The 22,358-nt window shown below is 43.6% G+C and overlaps 1 protein-coding gene across 1 annotated transcript in view; it reads right to left on the bottom strand.

Annotated features, from left to right (window-relative positions):
* SPON1 (spondin 1) overlaps window positions 1–22,358 on the bottom strand; it is a gene marked incomplete at its 5' end in the record, with an annotated part of 272,548 nt that overhangs the window by 94,036 nt on the left and 156,154 nt on the right. Inside the window, one exon of the mRNA XM_082845249.1 lies at window positions 15,925–16,073. Within this exon, the coding sequence (XP_082701375.1) occupies window positions 15,925–16,073 (149 nt within the window). The remainder of the gene's footprint in view (window positions 1–15,924; window positions 16,074–22,358) is intronic.

Genomic DNA, 22,358 nt, shown 5'->3' with positions numbered 1-22,358 from the left:
TCTTTATGACATCAGGCCCTCCTAGGCCATGTGGCTGCCAACACACCAGGAGGGGCTTCGGGCACTTTTTGGCCCTTCCCATACTATGTGGGCTTCCGGGGTCTTCCTGTTTGTGGCCTCACCCCTCAGACCTAAGGCCAAGCACCGACTCTGACCTTTGCTTTCCTCCTTGGAAAAATTAAATTATACTCTTTCTCTGAGGCAACTGCTTTTGGTCACCTGGATTATAAATCTCTACTTTTGCCCAGCCCATTCCTGGGGACCATGTCCTCAGGGGCGTTTCAGGGCAAACTGGTACCACATGGGCCTGACTCCATGAACAGAGTCTAGATGAGGTCAGTTGTTCGCCAGGCTGAGAACAATTCATCAAGAACACACAATGTGCTTTCTTAAAGATTCCTAAGCTTGAGTGTTTGGCTTATTTCTTTTTTATTTCAACTGTAAAATAATCACTTTCTTGAACAGATATTGCAAAGACATTGTACCACATTCAAAAGGCACCAGAGGCAACACAATGAAAGACTCCCCGGCCCTTCCCATCCCACAGTCTCTCAGGTCCCTACCCCAGAGGCAACCACTATTCATATTCTTATATGCCCTTCAAGAAATGTAAGTGTGCATCTTTAATGATAACACAAGTGGCATACACTACAAATACTCTGCTGCACTTTCTTTGTTAACCAAATGACTTGTCTTGGCAATGTTTAATCTCAAATTCTTATTTTTTTAAAACTGGTCCCCTACTGATAGATCTTTAAGTTTTTGTACTCTTTCTGTCACATAGTGTTCAATCAATAGCATGTGCTTATGTGTGAGTATATCTGTGTATATGAGTTTCTGGATAGGAGCTATGAGTCAGAGAAATGTGCCCTCCACAAAGCTGTACCAGTCAGTCAGCACTGCCACAATTAGCGTATTACAGTGTGTGTTTTTCTACACCTCTGTCAACATATAGTTATCAAAAGTCCAACAGATCAAAAATTATAGCTCTGTGGAATGAATTTCCATTTCCATAATTGTAGATGAGGTTAAGCATCTTTTAAAATATCTGAAAACCTGTCTATGTGTTTTGATCATTTTTAAAATTGGTTTATTGTTCTTTAAAAAACTGACCCATAAGAGCTCTTTATATATTAAAGAAATTAGCCCTTTGCTTATTGTATGGGCTACAAACATTTCCTCCCACTTTGTCTTTCACCTTTAAAATGTTTAAATATTTTCCACAATTAAAAAGATGCTTTTAGTTTATCAGTTATTTCTTTTATGACCTCTGGGGTTTGTGACATGCTTGGAAGGGATTTTGCTCTAGAGTATAAAATGATTCTATCATGTTTTCTTCTAATGCATTTATGCCTTCATTTTTAAATATTTAAATCTTTGACATACTTGGAGTTTATTTTGGTTTAAGGATTGAACTATGGAGCAAATTGTGTTTTTCCATGACTTCCAGTTGTGCCATTACCATCTTTCCCCAAGTGACAGGAAATTATATTTTTTCCTTACACTTAATTTGAAATAAATTTGGGTCTTTTTCTGGACTTCCGATTATACATTATTGATCTGTTTATTCATATGCTAGTGTCACATAGTCTTATTTAATGTAGTTTTTAATATCTGGTTTGGCTAGTCTTTTCTTTACTGCCCCCCTTCCCTCCAACACCTCCCTCCCCCGCCATCATTACTGTCTTTCAGATATTTTCTGGCTATTCTCGACTATTTAGTTTTTCATTTCCATAGAATCAGCCTGTAGAATTTTTTAAATTATGTGCTGGGGGAAATCTTAAACTTACAGATTAAGTTTGGAGTCCTGGTCTTTTTGCAATATTCACTTTCTAATCAAACTTTTCTTTGTTTATTTAAATAACATTCTTTTAAAAAGGTAACATGTATACATACAAACAGTACAAAAGGGCATACAGTGAAATGTGAATACATCTTTCAGTTCTGACCCCTACTCTCCCAGTTTGCTCTAGAGACATTGAGTTTCTGGTATGTGTACATAGAGATGTTCTATGCATATAAAATTCTATACATGCATACAAGCATTTGACTCTGACCCACCTGTCTTTTCCCCAGATGGCAGCTAGCTAGAGATACTCTTCTGTTTTTCCCCACCTAGTAATATATACCAGGGAGCATTCTATATCAGTACATACAGATCTGCCTTATTCTTTTTTTTTTTTTTTTTTTTTTTTTTTGCGGTACGCGGGCCTCTCACCGCTGTGGCCTCTCCTGCTGCGGAGCACAGGCTCTGGACGCGCAGGCTCAGTGGCCATGGCTCACGGGCCCAGCCGCTCCGCGGCATGCGGGATCCTCCCGGACCGGGGCACGAACCTGCATCCCCTGCATCGGCAGGCGGACTCTCAACCACTGCGCCACCAGGGAAGCCCATGCCTTGTTCTTTTTAATTGCTGTGTGGTATTTAATTACATAAAAGCAGCCAGAGTTTTTAAATATGTCCCCTATTGATAAAAAATCACTTCTTTCCATCTCTTATTTTTATAAACAATGTTTATAAAAACAATTTTATAAAACAATGTTTATAAAACAATGTAATGAGTATTCTTCCTCATATACCTTTGTGTGAGAATATTTCTGAAAAACAAATTCCTAGATGCAGGATTACTATATGTCAAGGTATAAAGAAAATGTACACATAATAGTGTAAATATACTCAGCACTACAGAACTGTACACTTAAAAATGGTTAAGATGGCGGCTTCCCTGGTGGTGCAGTGGTTGAGAATCTGCCTGCCAATGCAGGGGACACGGGTTCGAGCCCTGGTCTGGGAAGATCCCACATGCTGCGGAGCAGCCTGCCCCGTGAGCCACAATTACTGAGCCTGCGTGTCTGGAGCCTGTGCTGCGCAACAAGAGAGGCCGCAATAGTGAGAGGCCCGCGCACTGCGATGAAGAGTGGCCCCCGCTCGCCGCAGCTAGAGAGAGCCCTCGCACAGAAACGAAGAGCCAACACAGCCATAAATAAATAAATTTTAAAAATTTTTAAAAAAAAGCAAAATCCCTTAAAAAAATGGTTAAGATGGTAAGTATTATGTTATGTGGGGTTTTTTTTGGCCACAATAAAAAAAGCAAATGTACAATTTTGATAGATATTGCCAAATTGCCTCTAAATCTTGACAATTTATTATTTCCCCATTTAAATTTGCCTTCTGTTTGCAATATTTTGGCTCAGTTGCTGTAAAAATAGATTTTTAGGGAGTTAAATAACCTATAAGTTCTGAATAAAACTGTCTCCCATTTCGTCCATAGAGAGATTCAGAAAACTCTCCTGGGACTGAAGATGCTCTGATGTAAAACTGTGGAGGTCAGGAATTGCAGCTAAGAGCAGGGCTCTGCTTCCTTCCAGCAAAAGCAGCCTGTGCCAGTTTTATTAAAGAACAGGCATCACTGATTCGCTTTGGCTGTTTGTCCTGCTGTGATTTTGATTTGTTTGAAGACGCAGCTGAAAGCAAACAAAAGGTTTCATATGACTGAAATCACACCTCTCAACTGATGCTCTCATTTCTGTATCAAATGTTTGTGACTGAGAATCTTTAACTTCTTTTCCACCCCCACTCCTGGTATCACTTTATTTCTATCAACCACAAGTACCCACTTACACACTCCATGGAGTTAAGCCTTGAATGAGGTGGTGAAGGACAAAAGAGGTATGGATGACAATATTAAGGTAACACCAATAAAACTGGGCACCCCTGGGGACTGTGTGTAGCAGCGTGACAAAATCTAAAATTTCTACCCAGTCTGACTCCAAGAAGCCTTGAAAAGCACTGTAGGTGTTTACTGAAAGTTTCTTGAGGAGGCAGCAGAGGGTTAACAACATCACACCGTGCTCTGCAAAGTGTGCTGCTAAAAAATCCTCTTCGGATGTCTCTTCTTTTAGAAATCAAATTTACTAAAAATCTTCTTTGGACCTTTCTTTTTCTCCAGTCCAAAGGGCAGCTGCTCATATATGTCTCTTCTCATGCCTTAAAATTCTAATACTGTCCCAGCTTCCTGGCCTTACTCCTCCCCTCACTTCTTTTTCCTGGTCTACTTTCTCTAGCAGTTTTTTTCTTCTTTCAATTGCACTCCCACCCAATGAAACCAAAGCGTCTTCTTGGAATATGGGAGGACAAGGGGATTACAAATCCTTCAAATTTAATTTTTTGTCCTAATACTAAGAGTAATAATGGGTCATCCTTCAAGCCAGGCACTGCATGTGTATTATTTCGTAACCAACATACGAAGTTCATATTCTCGTTATCACCATTTTGCAAATGAAAAATCTAAGGCTCAGTGAGGTTAGGTGACCTACTCAAGGTCAAAGACTTAGGAAGCTTACCTACTTGCCCTGTACTGTTTTCATGGTTCTTAAGTAACAATGCAAGGCAGTAGATAAGTGCAATGCAATGCAAGAGCAAATAAGTGGTCTTGACTGTGCCCTTGGCTCCTATATACTTTCTCTGATCTCTGCCTTTCCAAGTCCTTCTGCTAGGTCTAGCGATATCCCTGGTCCCACCTCAGTAGCTGAACCAATCTCTAGACCCAGCATTTCTCACCCAACTGGCTTAGCTCTGAATCCTGGGATTCCATTGCTCTCCTCTCTTTTTTGTGCTGAGCCTTTGTTCTCTTTAGTGCCCCATCCCCAATATCCTGCCCTGAATTCTGGCTCTCTGCCTGGGTTTCTATCACTTGGTCTACTTCTTGCCAATCCACTGCTGCCCTGAAATGTCAATCAATTTACCCTCTACCTTCATTTCCTTTTTTTTAGTATAAATTGCCCTACCCACAGCCCCTGTATGGAGTTATAGGCTCTATGGTTCTTTACATGGGGATAACTGCTGATTGGATTAGAAGTAGATACCTGATGCAGGGGACACCCATGCACAGACTGTCCAATGATCAGTCTGTCTTCCCAGTATTTCAACTAAGAGCCACCAACACTGCTCAGTTGGCTATGGGAAGCCAAGGAAGAAAGTCACAGAGCCACCATTTGGGGCCATGTGCAACGTAAGTAAGAAGAGACAACAGATCTATTGAGAAAGGTTGCTGGAAGAGAGTCACACAGAAGAGCATAGAAAAGACCATGTGACTCTGGGGTGGTGGGGTTGGGTGGGGAGGGGAGAGTGTAAGTGGTTGTCTCAGACCGATGCCTTCTGGTTACAGTTCTCATGAGGCTCTTTTGCGCTCGGTATTAACTTGTGTTCTCCTGAGTTCTGTTTTCTCCCTACAATAAAGCTTCCTTTGTTCTTAAGTTAGTTTGAGCAGGTTTCTGTTACTTACAATTAAGAGACTTCCCCAGACTCACAGATCCAGAGAACAAACTAGTGGTTACCAGTGGGGAGAGGGAGAGGGGGAGAGGCAATATAGGGGTGGCGGAGTGGGAGGTACAAACTATTGGGTGAAAGATAGGCTCAAGGATGTACTGTGCAACATGGGGAACAGAGCCAATATTTTGTAATAGCTGTAAATGGAAGGCAACCTTTAAAATGGCATTAAAAATTTTTTTAAAAAGAGGCTTCACTAGACTACCTCCTTTCTTGGGTTGGAAGCCTTGTCTGCATTTCTACCCCCAGCAAGTGTCCCGCTGTATGTGGGAAGATCTCCTGTTTTGGGCTGCCTCTAGGCCTTGCTCTGGAGGTGGCGTTGAACTAGCTCCTGTGGGCATCCGGATAAAGCTATTCCAAGGAGGGGGAAGAACACATGCACAGGAATAGATTTGGAATGGGCATGGAGTTTCGTTGTGGCTCCATTTTTACATGAGGATGTGGTTACTGCCTCCAAATTGTTTAGGGTCAACTTTGGGACAGAGGGCTAGGGCCATCAGGAAATGACACTGCTAAGCAGGGGCGGGAGGGGCAGGCTGAGGCAGAGCCTGGGCGATGGCAAAGGAGGGGTGTCCTCATCCTGTGGCGTTCTCAGGCTGGGGACTGACATGATGAACTTGAACCTTTATTTTATTTTATTTTTTTTTTTGAACTTGAACCTTTAGAATCATTAACTTTTCTAGCTCCTTCAGGGGCTCTTCGGTCTTAGGACAGACCCCTCACTTTACTGATGAGGAAATGGAGACCAAGAATGAAAACATGGTAATGATAGGTAACAATTAGCGAGCACTTTCTACAGGGCAGGCTTTGCTCCAAGCACTTTTCATGCAACAGCTCCATTAGTCCTCACGGTAACTCTGTGAGGTTGGCATATTACCACCCTCATCTCATAGAAGAGGAAACCAAGGCACAGAGGGGTTGAGCAATTTGTCCAAAGTCACAAAATAAGTAAGAGCTGGAATTAGCATTTGCACCCAGGAGTCTTGATTCAGAGCCAATGCTTTTAGCTGTTATATGGTACTACTTCTCACAAGCACTGAAGATCATTGGAACTTTACTATTATGAATAAAAGCTGATTGTGTGTGTGTGTGTGTGTGTGTGTGTGTGTGTGAGAGAGAGAGAGAGAGAGAGAGACAGAGAGAGACAGAGAGAGACAGAGAGAGACAGAGAGAGAGAGAGACTTTCTCAATCAGATGAGGCAGCATGTCACGATTCATGGAGAACATCAGAAATCCGCCAATGATTTTAATTTCATTTAGAGGAAAGGGATCACAAGTTTAGAAAATCAAAAATCAGGAAAAATAAAAGTTTAGTAGACATCTGTTATCTCTAATGATTTAACGGAGATGAGAAAAGAAAATTCTCCAACTCTTTCTACCAGTTTCCAGAGGCTTATAAACTGTTTCAGCTTTAAAGAACATCTGCTTGTTTATTGATTCTTGTGCCATAGGTGGTGGGATAATCCTGGCAGCAGGTTTAAGGAATCCGCCAAAGTGAGGCCTCCTGAAGGTGAAATAATCAATGTCTGTGTTAGGGTCCACCACTGTCTGACCTCTTATGGTCAGGGAAGACTTGAATCTAGAGAAGTATCAAAGTTGGAGTGTTCTTTTCCCTGTATTTCTAAAAATATAAAAGTTGGAGTGTTTTTTCTAGCATTTTTTCATAAGTGAGTACCCATTCACAGTTCATGATTTATGCAAGAGACTGTTGCCGGAGCTGCTCCAGGTCTTTGCTCACAACCCTCTAACCTTCACCTTCAGCAGGAATGTCCTTGCTCCAATCCTGCCAATCCCCCACCTTTAGCAGGAGTGAACATAAATCTTTAAGTTAAAGGGCCCAGAAAGGAAGCTACAAACAAACAAAACAACCCAGATGGAAACAGCCGGGACCAAGAGAGCAATGAATCTGACCTCCAACAGACCCTGAGTCTCATTACAAGTTAATTGTACTATATTGGCATATGAAATAACACACCTACCAGGGGCTGTAACTGAACATTAAGGACCAAAAAAGGATAAAAAGGGGATGGCACCCCCCTCCCTCGAAACAGCCTTGCCCCTTCCTCAGCAGACTAATGCATATACCTCCCCATCAGTAGCCTCACTCCTCCTCCCTTTGTCTTTACCCTTTAAAATTAGATCCCTCTGGCCAGGTGGGCGAGAAGTTCATCTGTGAACCTTAGTTCCCACTTCTCCGTTCTTTGGCCCCTGAATTAAACTTGTGCTGTGTCGAACTCAGCATAGGTTTTGTTATTCACTGATCTGAACCAGAGCAACCAGAACGGAAAGAGAGCCCTCCCCGCCAAGGCAGAGCGCCTCAGCCACGCTAGGGCCCAAGCAGGGTCCATACGACTTAATTTGGCCACAAGACATTTATAGCTCGTGCGTCAATTCACCAATTCAGACATGGGTTGAGCAGCTACTGTGTGTGAGACAGCGTATGAAGTGCTGGAGACGCTAGGTGGACATCAGGAAACATGAAGGACTGAGCTGATGCAAAAGGGTCTCCCTCCTGCTACAAACATGTAGAAATGCTAGACAAAAGAGAGCAGGACAAAGTTCCAAAAATGCTTAAGGGAGTTTAGAAAAATTCCCTGGATGCCAGAAAGGAGGAGGAAAGTCTAACCCAAAACTGTGAGTAGGAGCTGATGCATGGGGCCAGGCCTGGCATATGGCCCCTGGAGCTAGAGACGGAGGTTTTAAAGCCATGCAGGGAGAGAAGGGGAGGTCTCAAGTTGCTGTTAGGTGAGATGTGGGAAGACACCCCTGCATCAAGCTGGACATTTTGAAGGGCTGAATGGGGATAAGAAAACCCTCCATCAGTCACTTGGGGAGGTGGCAAGGAAACTTGTCCTTTGTCCAGGCCCTTGAATGAAAATTCACCTTCAAGAAATAGAAGCCCCAGACTCTCCCCTGTGTAAGTCCAGAGTCCATATTTACACTGGCCTGGCAGTGGGGAGCTCTAAGCTGAGAAATGCCATCAAAACTTGGGTGGAAAGACAAAAATACAATCTCCCCCTGAGGGGACAACACAACTTGGGCACAGAGGACTCCCACAGGGAACAAAGAAAGAGACCCACTGAAGATGAGCAAACGATCCAAAACCAAATGAGGAAACTAGTGATGGGGAGAGAGGGCAAGTTCATCAAATGAACATTAGTCCCTAAGACCCTGAGATAATAGGATAATCTGAATGACACAAGTAGATGTGTTTCAAATTGAAAACATTAAAAGTAACCATAATGAAGCAATAGAATAAGAACAGAACCGTAAGGGAAATCAACAAGTGCTCGCCTTCCAGGGACACAGAACATGCCTGGGAGATGGAAAAGGAAAGAAGCAGGAGAAAGTGGGCATAGAGGGAACCTACCTCAACATAAAAAAGGCCATACATGACAAACCCACAGCAAACATTATTCTCAATGGTGAAAAACTGAAAGCAATTCCTCTAAGATCAGGAACAAGACAAGGGTGCCCACTCTTGCCACTATTATTCAACATAATTTTGGAAGTCCTAGCCATGGCAGTTGGAGAAGAAAAACAAATAAAAGGAATCCAAATTGGAAAAGAAGAAGTAAAACTGTCACTGTTTGCAGATGACATGATACTATACATAGAAAATCCTAAAGATGCCACCGAAAACTACTAGAGCTAATCAATGAATTTAGTAAAGTCACAGGATACAAAATTAACACACAGAAATCTCTTGCATTCCTATACACTAACAACCAAAGATCAGAAAGAGAAATTAAGGAAACAATTCCATTCACCATTGCAACAAAAAGAATAAAATACCTAGGAATAAACCTACCTAAGGAGGTAAAAGACCTGTATGCAGAAAACTATAAGACGCTGATGAAAGAAATCAAAGATGACACAAACAGATGGAGAGATATACCATGTTCTTGGATTGGAAGAATCAACATTGTGAAAATGACTATACTACCCCAAAGCAATCTACAGATTCAGTGCAATCCCTATCAAATTACCAATGGCATTTTTCACAGATCTAGAACAAAAAATTTTACAATTTGTATGGGAACACAAAAGACTGCAAACAGCCAAAGCAACCTTGAGAAAGAAAAACGGAGCTTCTGACTTCAGATTATACTACAAAGCTACAGTAACCAAGACAATATGGCACTGGCACAAAAACAGAAATATACATCAATGGAACAGGATAGAAGGCCCAGAGATAAACCCACACACCTATGGTCACCTAATCTATGACAAAGGAGGCAAGGATATACAATGGAGAAAAGACAGCCTCTTCAATAAGTGGTGCTGGGAAAACTGGACAGCTACATGTAAAAGAATGAAATTAGAACACTCCCTAACACCATACACAAAAATAAACTCAAAATGGATTAAAGACCTAAATGTAAGGTCAGACACTATAAAACTCTTAGAGGAAAACATAGGCAGAACACTCTTTGACATGAAATGCAGCAAGATCTTTTTTGACCTACCTCCTAGAGTAATGAAACTAAAAACAAAAATAAACAAATGGGACCCAATTAAACTTAAAAGCTTTTGCACAGCAAAGGAAACCACGAACAAGACAAAAAGACAACCCTCAGAATGGGAGAAAATATTTGCAAATGGAACAATGGACAAAGAATTAATCTCCAAAATTTACAAGCAGCTCAATATCAAAAAAACAAACAACTGAATCGAAAAATGGGAGGAAGACCTAAATAGACATTTCTCCAAAGAAGACATACAGATGGTCAAGAGGCACATGAAAAGATGCTCAACATCACTAATCATAGAGAAATGCAAATCAAAACTACAATGATGTATCACCTCACACCAGTCAGAATGGCCATCATTAAAAAATCTACAAACAATAAATGCTGGAGAGGGTGTGGAGAAAAGGGAACCTTCTTGCACTGTTGGTGGGAATGTAAATTGATACAACCACTATGGAGAATAGTATGGAGGTTCCTTAAAAAACTAAAAATAGAACTACCATATGACCCAGCAATCCTACTACTGGGCACATACCCAGAGAAAACCATAATTCCAAAAGACACATGCACCCCAATGTTCATTGCAGCACTATTTACAAGAGCCAGGACATGGAAGCAACCTAAATGTCCATTGACAGATGAATGGATAAAGAAGATGTGGTACACATATATAATGGAATATTACTCAGCCATAAAAGGAACGAAATTGGGTCATCTGTAGAGACGTGGATGGACCTAGAGAGTGTCATACAGAGTGAAGTAAGTCAGAAAGAGAAAAACAAATATCAGATATTAATACATATTTGTGGAACCTAAAAAAAAAAAATAGATGATCTTATTTGCAAAGCAGAAATAGAGACACAGACGTAGAGAACAAAACAAACGTGTGGATACCAAGGAGGAAAAGGGGCGGCGGTGGGATGAATCGGGAGATTGGGATTGACATATATACGCTATTGATACTATGCATAAAATAGATAACTAATGAGACTCTACTGTAAAGCACAGGGAACTCTACTCACTGCTCTGCTGTGACCTAAATGGGAAGTAATAAAAAAAAGAGGGGATGCCTATATACATACAGCTGATTCACTTTGCTGTACGGTAGAAACTAACACAACATTGTAAAGTAACTATGCTCCAATAATTCAAAAAAAAAAAAGAAAAAGAAAAAGGAAGAAAGAAAGAAAAGAAAGAAAGAAAGAAGGAAGCAGGGACCATTCAGTCTAGGAGAGGGACCGCACAGGGAGCTGTGGTCACCCCAGGAAAGGGTACCACACCCAGCCTGCCCAGAGGAAGGGACAGGGAAACTAATATGTGTCTAACATGTGTCCTCAGGGAACAGGGGGGATGTTAAAGGCTGGGGGGACCCAGAGAATGGCACTTTCAAGGGCTGCCACAGTCTAATGTTTGCATTTCCTCAGCTGCTGCAGAGATTCCCTTAAAGAAACTAAGTACATTATACGGAAATAGTTATTTATGTATCCACCTCTCCAGCCCAATCTGTGAATTCCTCCAGCGCAGAGACAGTGTGTCCTTCATTCACACAGAGCCACACTCCCCCTCACTGATTCCCCTCTTGCCACACCAGTCTTCTGTCAGTTCTTCAAGCACGATAAGCTCTTTTCTACTTCTGGGTCTCTGCACATGCTGTTGTCACCATCTAGAATGATCTTTTCCTTGTGCTTTTCTTTTGAGTCTCAGCTTAATGGTCTCATCAAGACCTTCCCTGACTACCTTACTAACAAGGTCCCACCCTACTACTGTTTTCTAGCCACCTCTTGTTGGTTTCTTTCTCTTACCATAATTTATAATTATTTAACCCTTTTTTCTTCTTGTCTCCCCCATTAGAATGCAGACTCCATGAAGGCAGGGAATGATCTGTTCACGGCTGGATCTCTAACGCCTGGCATTTATTTAGTAGATGTTTAGTAAAGTTATCAAGTAAATTACTCATGCAAGTAACAATTATGAAGCAATTAAAACTATACCCAGCTCAGAGGATACAGAGATGGAAAACATGGATTTGAACTGTGCAGTTTGGTGAGGGAGAGACATCAAACAGGGACTTGCATCATTACGTGATGATGGTAATGATGGGGGAGGTACAGGGTGTTGTGGGAGCACATGGCAAGGGCATGGATTTTGTACAGAATTCAGGAAGGCTTCCAGGAAGAAGCAACATCTAAGCTGAGTCCTGAAGGACAGATGGAGTTCACCAGTTCACCAGCTGATGGGGCGCTGGAAGATGTTCCAGGCTGACAGAAGGCCCAGATGCAAGAGGGACATGGCTCTGGAGAGTCTGAAAGAGGTTCTGCATGGGTACAGCTTAGAGCTGCAGCAAGAAATAAGATGGGGGAGGTAAACAAGGCTAGATCATAGAGGGTTTTCAAGCTAGGATAAGGAGTTTGGACTTTACCTTGCTGTCAGTCGGGAGCCATTCATTGGGAGAGTGGCATAATCCAATTGGTATTTTATAAAATGGCCGTGGGGCAGTGTGGGAAACAGGAAGAGGATTGGAGGCAGGGAGATCAGATGGCTAGTGCAATGATTTAGGCAAGCGATGAGGACGGTTTAAATAGAGATGCGGTAATGAGGAAGTGACCTGGAGGAATTTAGAAGAGAAGGCAGAGATGGGACAGGAGGCACAATCAAGGATGATGCCTAGCTTTCTAGCATGAATAACATGGTGAAGGGGGCACCATCTTTGGGCCACATTCAGCAGGGAACCAGACACCTAGTACACATGCCATAGATGTCTACTTAACGAAGTAGAAATGGTCTTAGTGAAACATTTTCATACGATGAGCATACACCAGCTCACTTTCGGGTCCTGGGTCTACGTAGGATCTGCCATTCCCTACTGCGTCTACCTGCCTTGGGTTACTCATTTGTGACCTGTCAGGCCAGCCTTAGTTCAGTATTTCTAATCCACAGTCCCCACCAGGACCCATTTGCCTCTGTCCCCTGCTAAGAAGTGTGCCTTGTGCCCTTCCCCCACCCTCTCTGGCCACCAGTGTCATTATTGCCAATAATGCTGCTGTAATTTTTCATTAATTTTCTTGGTGTTTTGAAGTTATAGTAATATTAAAATTTATACTCAATAATATTATTACAGTTTTCCACCACTGATGCGATTATTATTTTTGTTCATTTGTGTTTGAAAGCCATTAGCATAAGATTTACCTCCAACAATATCTGCTGTGATTTTTAATGCCCTTGAAACTTGCAGCAAGCGATAAGTCTATAATAACAGAAGGCTGGGAAGCATATAAATGTCTTTCTTGGGAAAATAGGGCTTTTATTTTCATCCTGGTTGGACTCGGGTTCTTTGATAGAGCAGCTGGTAGGATGTAATGTATTAAAGGCTGAGAACTCCGTGTTAGTTTGTAGATGTGTTCAAGCAGGTTCCTGGTTATTCAGAGGACACTTTTATATTCTAGGAGGATTCATATTCTTGTTCCTTTTTTATGCTGCTTCTTACCTGACTTCCAGAAAAATATAATGAATTGTGTGCTTGCAGGGAACAATATTTAGAACCATGAATTATTTGGAAGAGAAGGGACCCTGAAATCACTCTATCCTCCTGACTTTCTGAGGACCTGGGGAGCTGGATGCGTGGCTTAGCAGAGCTCTGGAAACAGGCTTATTTCAGAGGCTGGAGAGGGGAGTTTCTCTGTGGGGCAGGGAAGGAGGATGAGCAGGCCCGGCCTCATGAGTGTGTGACCTGTTCAGACTCTCAGGGCCCCGTGCTGTGAAATTCAGTGTCACCATCTTGAAATTCTTAAGTTTTGAACAAGGGACCCCACATTTTCACCAGGCTCTGCAAATTATGTATCTGGTACTACATACAGGTTTTGGAGTCAGACAGGCTTGGGTTCAAGTTCTGGAATTCTCTAACTATTGACTGTGCCTCAGTTTCCTTATCAGGAAAAACAGGAAATTTAATATTGTCTTCTCCAAGTAGAGGTGAGAGCTAAAAGTACATGTTCAGCATCTAGAGGGCCTGACAGGTGGTGACAAACCCTAGGACATGCTCAGTGGGATTTTTTTTTTTGCGGTACGCGGGCCTCTCACTGTTGTGGCCTCTCCCGTTGCGGAGCACAGGCTCCAGACGCACAGGCCCAGTGGCCACGGCTCACGGGCCCAGCTGCTCCGCAGCACGTGGGATCCTCCCGGACCGGGGCACGAACCCGTGTCCCCTGCATCGGCAGGCGGACTCTCAACCACTGCGCCACCAGGGAAGCCCTCAGTGGGATTTTTAACTCCCATGTGTAAAACCCGTAATTAAACATTGTTATGACTTAATGTCAAGAACACTAGCCAGCTGGGAGAGCCAGACATCATCCGTGTGTACAGAAGCTAATCCAAGGTGCGCTGATCAGGAACACACCGAGCAAAGAACATTTTCCTAAGGGGGGCATAAGGTGGGGGGGGGTTCCATCCATCAGTTTTCAGCCTTTTTATTGCTATGACACATGACAGATAACGCTTGCCGGTACAATGTGGTCTCAGTTTCTCACAATTCATACGTGCTTCCCTTCTCACCAGAAACCTCTCAAGATAGCCAATGAGTGACACAGGCATTATTATGAAGACGCCCTTGACCTTGATCTAATTAATTTGCAAACTTTAGTATTTCAACTATTATTTGTAATAGATGGTTTTCAACATACGACACAACAGAACAGATACAGCCAGTGTATCACTATTCCATGTTTGAGAACCAGGAACCCAAACAAGGGATACCGCCTCCATGACAGGCTGGAGAGACCAGGACCAATATGAAGCCCTTCATGACTTTGCAGATGAACATGGTTGTGCTGTAGCCCGAATGAGTGATGCCAGTTACGAGGCATGGCAGCCAGAGTTAGAGAAACACGAAGTTGTTGGTGAGATAAACTTGTGATGAATGACATGCTGTCTCAAAACACTGGGTTAAACATTTTTTCTGAGAATGGAGAAAGGTTTTAAATCAAACTAATGAGAAACATAAGCTAATTCCTGGGCGTTTTGGACTCTGGTCCAAAAGAATTCCTCAGGGGATTATAGTAGGAATCAGGTGACCTTTGCTGCATTCACTTTAGGGTTTGTGGGAGCTTGGAGTCCAGATGGTAGACGTCAGGAGGAAGGGCTAGGGGCCTCAGCTCTGCTCGCCCTGCTGCAATACACATCGTGAGACACCAGGCCCAGTGTCTTCGGGGGCCCTGCACTGTCTCAGGAGATGTGGGCAGGAGTCTGAGCAGGCAGCAGCCCCTCAGTGACCTGTGCTGGAAATGACCACACTCCAAGCACAGTTTGCTCTTTCCTTACTTCCTCCTGCACACTTGTGAGGAGTGAGATGTGGGTGCCTACCCAGCTCTCTCAGGCCCAAAGGGCTTTTGTGGGTAGTGATGGCCAAAGCTGGGCCACCTCCTCCCCACAGTGCAGCCTGTGAATGACCTTCGAAAAACCATAGCTCTTCTTTCAAGATCCCTCATCAGCCTCCTTCTAGTGCTTTTGATGAGGGATGATGGTACTTCCCAACAGACAGAAAAGAATGACGGACGATTGCTCCCTTATCTCTCATTGGTATGAATGGGGTCCTAGATAACAGTCCGGCTCCTGGGCCCACATGACACAGTACATGGTACATAAAAGATGCTTCAGTCTATAATGATTATGATTAACCACTGACTAATTTATCAAACACCTCAAGACATAGATGCAAAAAGCATGTGTCGATAAATAAATGTTTCCCTTTGGAAATGGTGATTTTAGCTTAGAGTGAATGTCACTCCCCCCAGCCCTCTCATGGATCAGAGTAAGAAAACCGTAATCCACCACACGGACCCTTGGGAGAACAGAGACATGGTACCCCAACAATGCAGCCACAGTAGCAGCTTTTAGCACAAGCTGAAGAAAGCACAAATGCAGTTAGGGAAAATCCGAGACGACAAGATGGACATTTGTGCCTCTGTCCTCTACTGAACATAAACCCCCTCAAACTCAGCGAATAGATTTCACTTCCTATGGTACCAATTTTCCAGCACATTGTACTGTAAATTTCGAGTCCCTGGGAAAGAAAGCTAAAGGATGCTTGACTGCATTTCTGGGTTTTGGTCCTTCTGTGATTGTTTTTCTTACCTGTTGTCGAATTTCCTCCTCCATTTTCACTGGTGAGCCCAATTCTGCAACTTGTTTGACGCCTTCGCTCGCATATCCTCCATACTCCCATAGCACGTAATTCTTGGAGTGGGATCCGCCGATGATTGCAGACCAGTGATTTGCCCGACCTGGGAAAGCCAATCAGGATACAGGTCAGTGTGTATGTGGCTAGAACACAAGTCCCTTAAAGGATGGGGAGGAGGTGTAATTGAACAATGATTCAAGCAGCGTTGGCTAAGCACCTGCCCTGTGTTAGGTCCTGCGCTGTTCTGGGATGAATAAGACAGTCCCTGTAAGCAAGTATGTCTTGGGGATATATGATAGGGCAATGGGTAGATGTCTAAACAAGACACAGAGGTGGCCCAGAATAATGACTCCTGTCTGGAAGGATCTTAGAGAAGAAGAAAGTTGAGAGAATTTTTAAATGCTGAGCAGATTTGTAAGACAGAACAGAGAGGAAAGGCTATTTCTGGCAGACTCAGAAACATTAAATAACATTGTGTGTTTGGGAAGCCATAAGTAATTTAGCATTGCTGTGTCACAAACTGTCAACGGGAGAGGCAGGAAATGATGCCAGGGAGGTAGAAGGGACCTGCTCAAATGAGTTTGGATGTCATTTGAAAGGGTCTGAAACCACTGAAGGGTTTTGGGCAGGGGAACGAAACAATCACATTTGAATTTTAGATAAATCATCCAGGCAGCAGCATGAAGAATGCATTAGAGGGAGCAAAATTGGAGTGTGGAGCTGGGGAGGTCAGCATGGAGCAAAAGGTAAAGGGAGTGAGTGGGGAATTAGGCTTGACAGCTCCTGGGAAAAAGCACTGCTGTTTTTAGCTGGCTTTTTTTTTTTTTAAAAAAACATCTTTATTGGAGTATAATTGCTTTTTAGCTGGCTTTTACGTACCTTCCAGGGTGAGGGGCAGGCAGGCTAGCCATGTGAAAGCATGGGAAAGGTGGTTTGGATACAAGGTCATGACCAGTCTACTGCGGTTTGGCGAGGATCATGCGGGATGATGACTGCAGGGGGATGTAGCAGGGAATTAATGGATGACACAAAGGGAGAACAGAATAAGATCTGGACAGGACCAAGACAGAACTTAGCCTGAAGATTTTTCCATCTCAAGAGGGAGGAAGGAGAGGAGAGAGTCAACCCCAGCACCTCCCTGGATTTGTTTTTGCATGTGATGAATATAGATGCATATATACTGATTACTAAGTTCATACAATCCATCATACGGTTGGCTCAGTTGTCCGCAATCCTATGGTTGGTTTTATAAAGTCTTAAGTTAAGGAACATTTTCAGGCATAGCGAAGAGGAAAACTTGAACTGGGTGGACCCAGCTGACATTTGCAGTTTATCACCCTGTGGCCCAGAGTGGGCAGAACTCTCCACGCTACCCCAACACTTAAGAAAGTGATTCTGAACAGGCCCTGATCTTGTTTACATCTGCCACCTGCTACCCAGGGTGCTCTGACCCAGAGGCACATCAAGAACATGGGCACAAAGCCACCTGCCCAGCCTGCTGAGGGATGACATGATCCAGGCAGATGACATCACCACGTGGGTCCGCCCAACTGCTGGATCATTATTTCCCACGTATCAGGGAAATGCAAGCTCCACGTCATGTCCCTAGAGAAGACAGATGGAGATGTTGCCAGCTATTTCTCTAACTCACTTCCTGAGTAGGGAGAATGTCCTGGCTATCATCTAGGCCAAGAGCACTGCTTGGCAGGGGCAAGGGTAAGAACCAGTCATGACCTTTGGTTCATGATGTGAACACAGGGAGACCAGTTTCAGCATCTCTTATTCCTCCGGCTCTGTTCCACCAAAAGGTCCCCTCATTCCAGACCCAACCTACCTGCAATTTCATACTTCAGTGGCTCAGCACATGGTGCTCCCTCTGTGCTTTCCTCCTCTTGTCATGGCTGACTCACTCCTCCTTTATAATCTACCCAGAAGCCTCCCAAGACCACCATAGAATGACTTAGGCCCTTGTCTTCTGATCACATTTTTTTAAAAATTGAAGTATAGCTGATTTACAATATTATATTAATTTCAGGTATACAACACAGTGATTCAATATTTTTATAAAGTTAAAGTTATTACAAAATAATGGCTATATTTCTCTGTGCTGTACAATATATCCTTGTTGCTTATCTATTTTATACTTAGTAGTCTGGATATCTTAATCCCATACCCCTAGCTTGCCCCTCCCCTCCCCCTTTCCCCACTGGTAACTACTAGTTTGTCCTATCAGCATAGATCACATTTACGATCCCTGCCGCACGTCTGTTTTCCCACTAGACTGTAAGCTCCCTGAGGAAGCCTGTCTTCAGACTGTATCCCCAGTGGCCAGCACTGAGCTTGCTGCATTGGGAATGCTTAGTACACGTTTCCTGAAGCATTCATCCAGTCAAATGCAAAGGTGGCAGTATATGTGCTCGAAGTGTTTGGGAACAGGCTGGCACAGATTCCATTCAATGTGATTAAATTCAAATCTCAGTTCAGCAGAGTTCCTAACTCCTACTGGGCTAAAGCACTCAGCTCTTCTGCATGCTGTTAAAAATAAACACCAAACAGCAACAAAAAGGAAAGGCATGGGTCTCAGAGCCAGCAGACAGGGATTCAAATCCCGGCATTTCCACTTACTAGCTGTGTAAACGTGGTCAAATTCCAATTATATTATTTCCCTGAGTCCCAGCTCCCTCTTTTGTAATTCAGGGGTGATAATGCCTACCTTATTGACCTGTTATAAGAATTAAATTCAATTTTTAAAACAATGACATAATATATGTGCAATCACTGACACACAATAGACCCTCAATAATTATAGTTTCCTCCTTTCCCGGTTGTTTGGGAGGCTACAAAAATGAGTAAAACATGAACCTGCCTTTAATTCAATATAGGAGATAAGAGATACATAATATGAACTAAGATAAGAGAACAGGAACAAGCACAATCACAGGGGGATTAGGGGATGGACCCAGATGGCTCCTTCTGGTTTATTCATTCAACTTCCATTTACTATGTGCCAAGCACAGTGGCAGGCCCTGGGCACCGACAGGAATTGGATATGGTACTTGTCCTGGAGAGACTCATGGTCTGGGGGTGGAGAAACAGATGGATAAGCAGATTACCTATAATCGAGCATGTTCAGAGTTCTAGAAACAAGAACACAGAGCAAAGGGGATGGAGCAGCTAATTCCAAATTCAAGGACTCAAACATACCACATTTATTCAAACTTCAATACATTGAATGACATCAACCACATAACAGATACCTGCAAGGCACTAGGCTAAGGTGTGGGAGCAGACCACATCCTCCCTGGGGGACAAGGTAGGCACTCATGGAACAACAGTCTGCAATGTTAGAAATAACAATGAATTCAGGGGAGTGGCAGTCACTCATGCGCAGAATGGTATGGGGGGAGGGGGCACGGTGACGGAGAGCCAGAAGACCTGGGCTCCAGGCCTCCATTCGTGACCATGAATCAGTCATTCCAGCTCTGAGACCCCAGTTCACCTTTTAAAAATAGAGATTAAAAAAAAAAAAATAGAGATAATAATTACTAGTCTGGACTATCTCCCAGAGTTGTGCAAATTAATTGGGCTGGTTTGGGAGAGAACTACAAAAACTTTAAAGAACTGTGCAGAAGAAAGTCTCTGTAGTTTTACAGACAGAAAGAACTATGGGAATCCACAAGAAGGCAGAGGAAGAAGGACATGTTCCCCTGGGAAGGAGACTCCCATGGGAAAACTGGCAGGACAGTAGGAGTGGGAATTCTATTAAAAATAGCTAAGAGGATTAAACACCTATCAGGTGTTAGGCATAATACTTTCCTAGGTGTAACTCTCACTACAACCTCATTGTCACCTTATAGATGAGGAAATCAAGGTCCAGAGATGTTAAGGAACCCACCCAAGCTCACAGAGCTAGCAAGGGGGCAAAGCTGGGGTTCAAACCCAGATCCGCCTGACCCCAGAACACACGTTCTTTTCCCACATCCCACTGAGAGGTCAGGAAATGGAGACCGTTTGGTGGACTGGAGAGTTAGAAGACAAAGAGATAAGATGAAAAAGAAAGTCAGGGCCAGGTTGCAGAGGGTTCTGAGTGTCCACTGTGGTAAATGGCATCGGAAGAGAGAGAAACATGATTGAAGTTTCCTTCTGGGAAGAATGACATGACAATAGTTAACATGCATAGCGTTGTTACTACGTGCCAGGCACTGTGTCAAGGACTTGATCTATATTATTACATTAAATACTCAAAAAAGAAAATTCCTTTTTTTCAAACCCGATTGTTCAGTATGTGAGCTTGCCTTATAATCTTCTGTTTTACTGTAACACTGTATCAATGGGGAAAAATGCCTTCTGAGATTCAAACAATTAACTTATAAAAGAATGTCCAGATCAGAAATTGAACAGAGAACTCCCTTCATGGCAAATGCTTATTTAAAAGAACTTTTATGAAATATTCAGACATTAAGAAATACTTATATGTAGCATATGCCTTTAAAATTAATCAGAAAATTCTTTTGATATAGATGCTATCATAATTTCCACCTTTCACTTGAGGAAACTAACCTGAGATTACCAAAGCAAATGATTGAAGATGCTGGGATTCAAAGTCAGGTCTGTCTGGTGTCACAGCCCAGCTTTCCTCCACCCCGCTGCACCACATCTCTGGCAGGACACGCCAGCTGTAGGAGGGGAGAGGGCTCAAGTGTGAGGAGACCAAACGGGAGATCCACCAACATCCCCTGGATGAGTTGTGTAGAGCCTGACTTAGGGCAGTGGAGAGGAAATGGGAACATGGAACCAGAGGTATGAGCCAGTAAGATCAGGGAGGATCGGACAGTCTGTGGGAGTCAGTTTAGCGAAGTAGTTGACCCTCGGGGTTTTGGAGCAGACCAACATGTATTCTAGCCTCCAATCTGAAACTTCCTAGATTGAATATGTTAGTCACTCTCAACTCAGTTTCCTCATCTGTAAAGTAGGGATATTGACATGACCAGCCTCGTGGTGTTTTTCTGAGGCTGATGTCCATGAAGTAATGACTAGTTAACACACGAAATGGGCTCAGTAAATACCAGCCAGTCAAATTAAATCTGAATGGGGCAGGGCAAAGCCAGACAAGCTTCTGGAAGGCATGGGACCAAAAGGAATCTGATTCGGTGACTGGGAGCAGTCTGACTTAGAATTGGGGGGCAGAGATGACAGGAATGTCAGATGCAAGAACCTGAGTCTGAAGAAAATGGTAGGGAGTCATCTAAACAGGACTCAGTGGTTTAGAGCTGGCAGAATGAGGTGCCAAGCAGACCCCAATTAGTGGGGGCACAAAGTTTAGCCCCGGGCCCCACCATCCTCCAGGAAATAAGGGATGAGAGGAAGAGAAGCCCCAGGTAACAGGAGGCCTGGGGAGAAGGGGACAAAGTAAATGCTCGTGACTTTCTTAAATGAATACTCTGGGACTACCACCGGGGTCCTCGGTAAAACACCTGGGCTTCAGCCTCAGGGTAAAGACAGAGAAACAAACACTACTGCCAGCTCTCTGGCTCTCAGGTAAGGCCACAGCTCTTTGGGTTAGCATGCCTCTCTGACTCCAGCAGTGTTTAAGTGGCTCACACATAGCTGGGTCTAGATGGTTACTCCCAGTAGCTTGGATGCGGCAAAGATGAGACGAGGCAGGTGGGAAGCTGGGAGGAAGAAATGATTAGATATGTGACTTTGAGACACTGCTAGCCAACCAGGCGTGCATCTGTCTGAAAAGCCACTCCAGGGGGACATCCTGAATATATGTGTACTCGCCTCATTTTTGAAATCTCTTCTTTGTCATCGCTGGTGATAAATTACCGGGGTTCACGATGATGCCTAGAAGGCTAGTGCTGATGAAAGAGAAACCATGTCTTGCCTTTGTCTGGTGTAGGAGGAAGCATGGTGCACAGCAGATGGATTCTCTGAGGTGTTCTGCGTATGGCAGGTATTCAGTAACAGCCAGATTTCCTGGACTGCTTTGCCAGTGGCTGTATTTCCCTGCCCACCCCAATCCTGCAGAAGCCACCCATTCATTTCCTTGACACCCACGCATAGCGCTTCACTGGAGAATATTCTACAGCCTTGGGGACTAGTTTGCTACAACCTCCTGCTACCCAACCTTAGCCTCAACCATCATATCGCAGCAAATCTTTGTCTGGGGATGTGGTTGGGCCCTTATGGAATTGGTTGTAGTAGCTACACCAGAGCTCCTCCAGTCTCTAAGTCCTAGCCTCCTCTCCCCTTCTCTCTTAGTAGATGACTTTGTTACTTAACTTTTCTAAGAAAACAAAGGTCAACACACCCACAGACGTACCTGGGCACCACGTGGCCAGTGATCAACAGAAAAACGCTGTGGACCTGCCAGCCCTGTCTTGGC

The sequence above is a fragment of the Leucopleurus acutus genome (genome assembly GCF_964270905.1).
Source record: "Leucopleurus acutus genome assembly, chromosome: 8".
In the NCBI taxonomy this organism is placed as follows: Eukaryota; Metazoa; Chordata; class Mammalia; order Artiodactyla; family Delphinidae; genus Leucopleurus; species Leucopleurus acutus.
The sequence above is the reverse complement of the archived record's forward strand: the minus strand, read 5'-3'. Positions and strand labels throughout refer to the sequence as shown.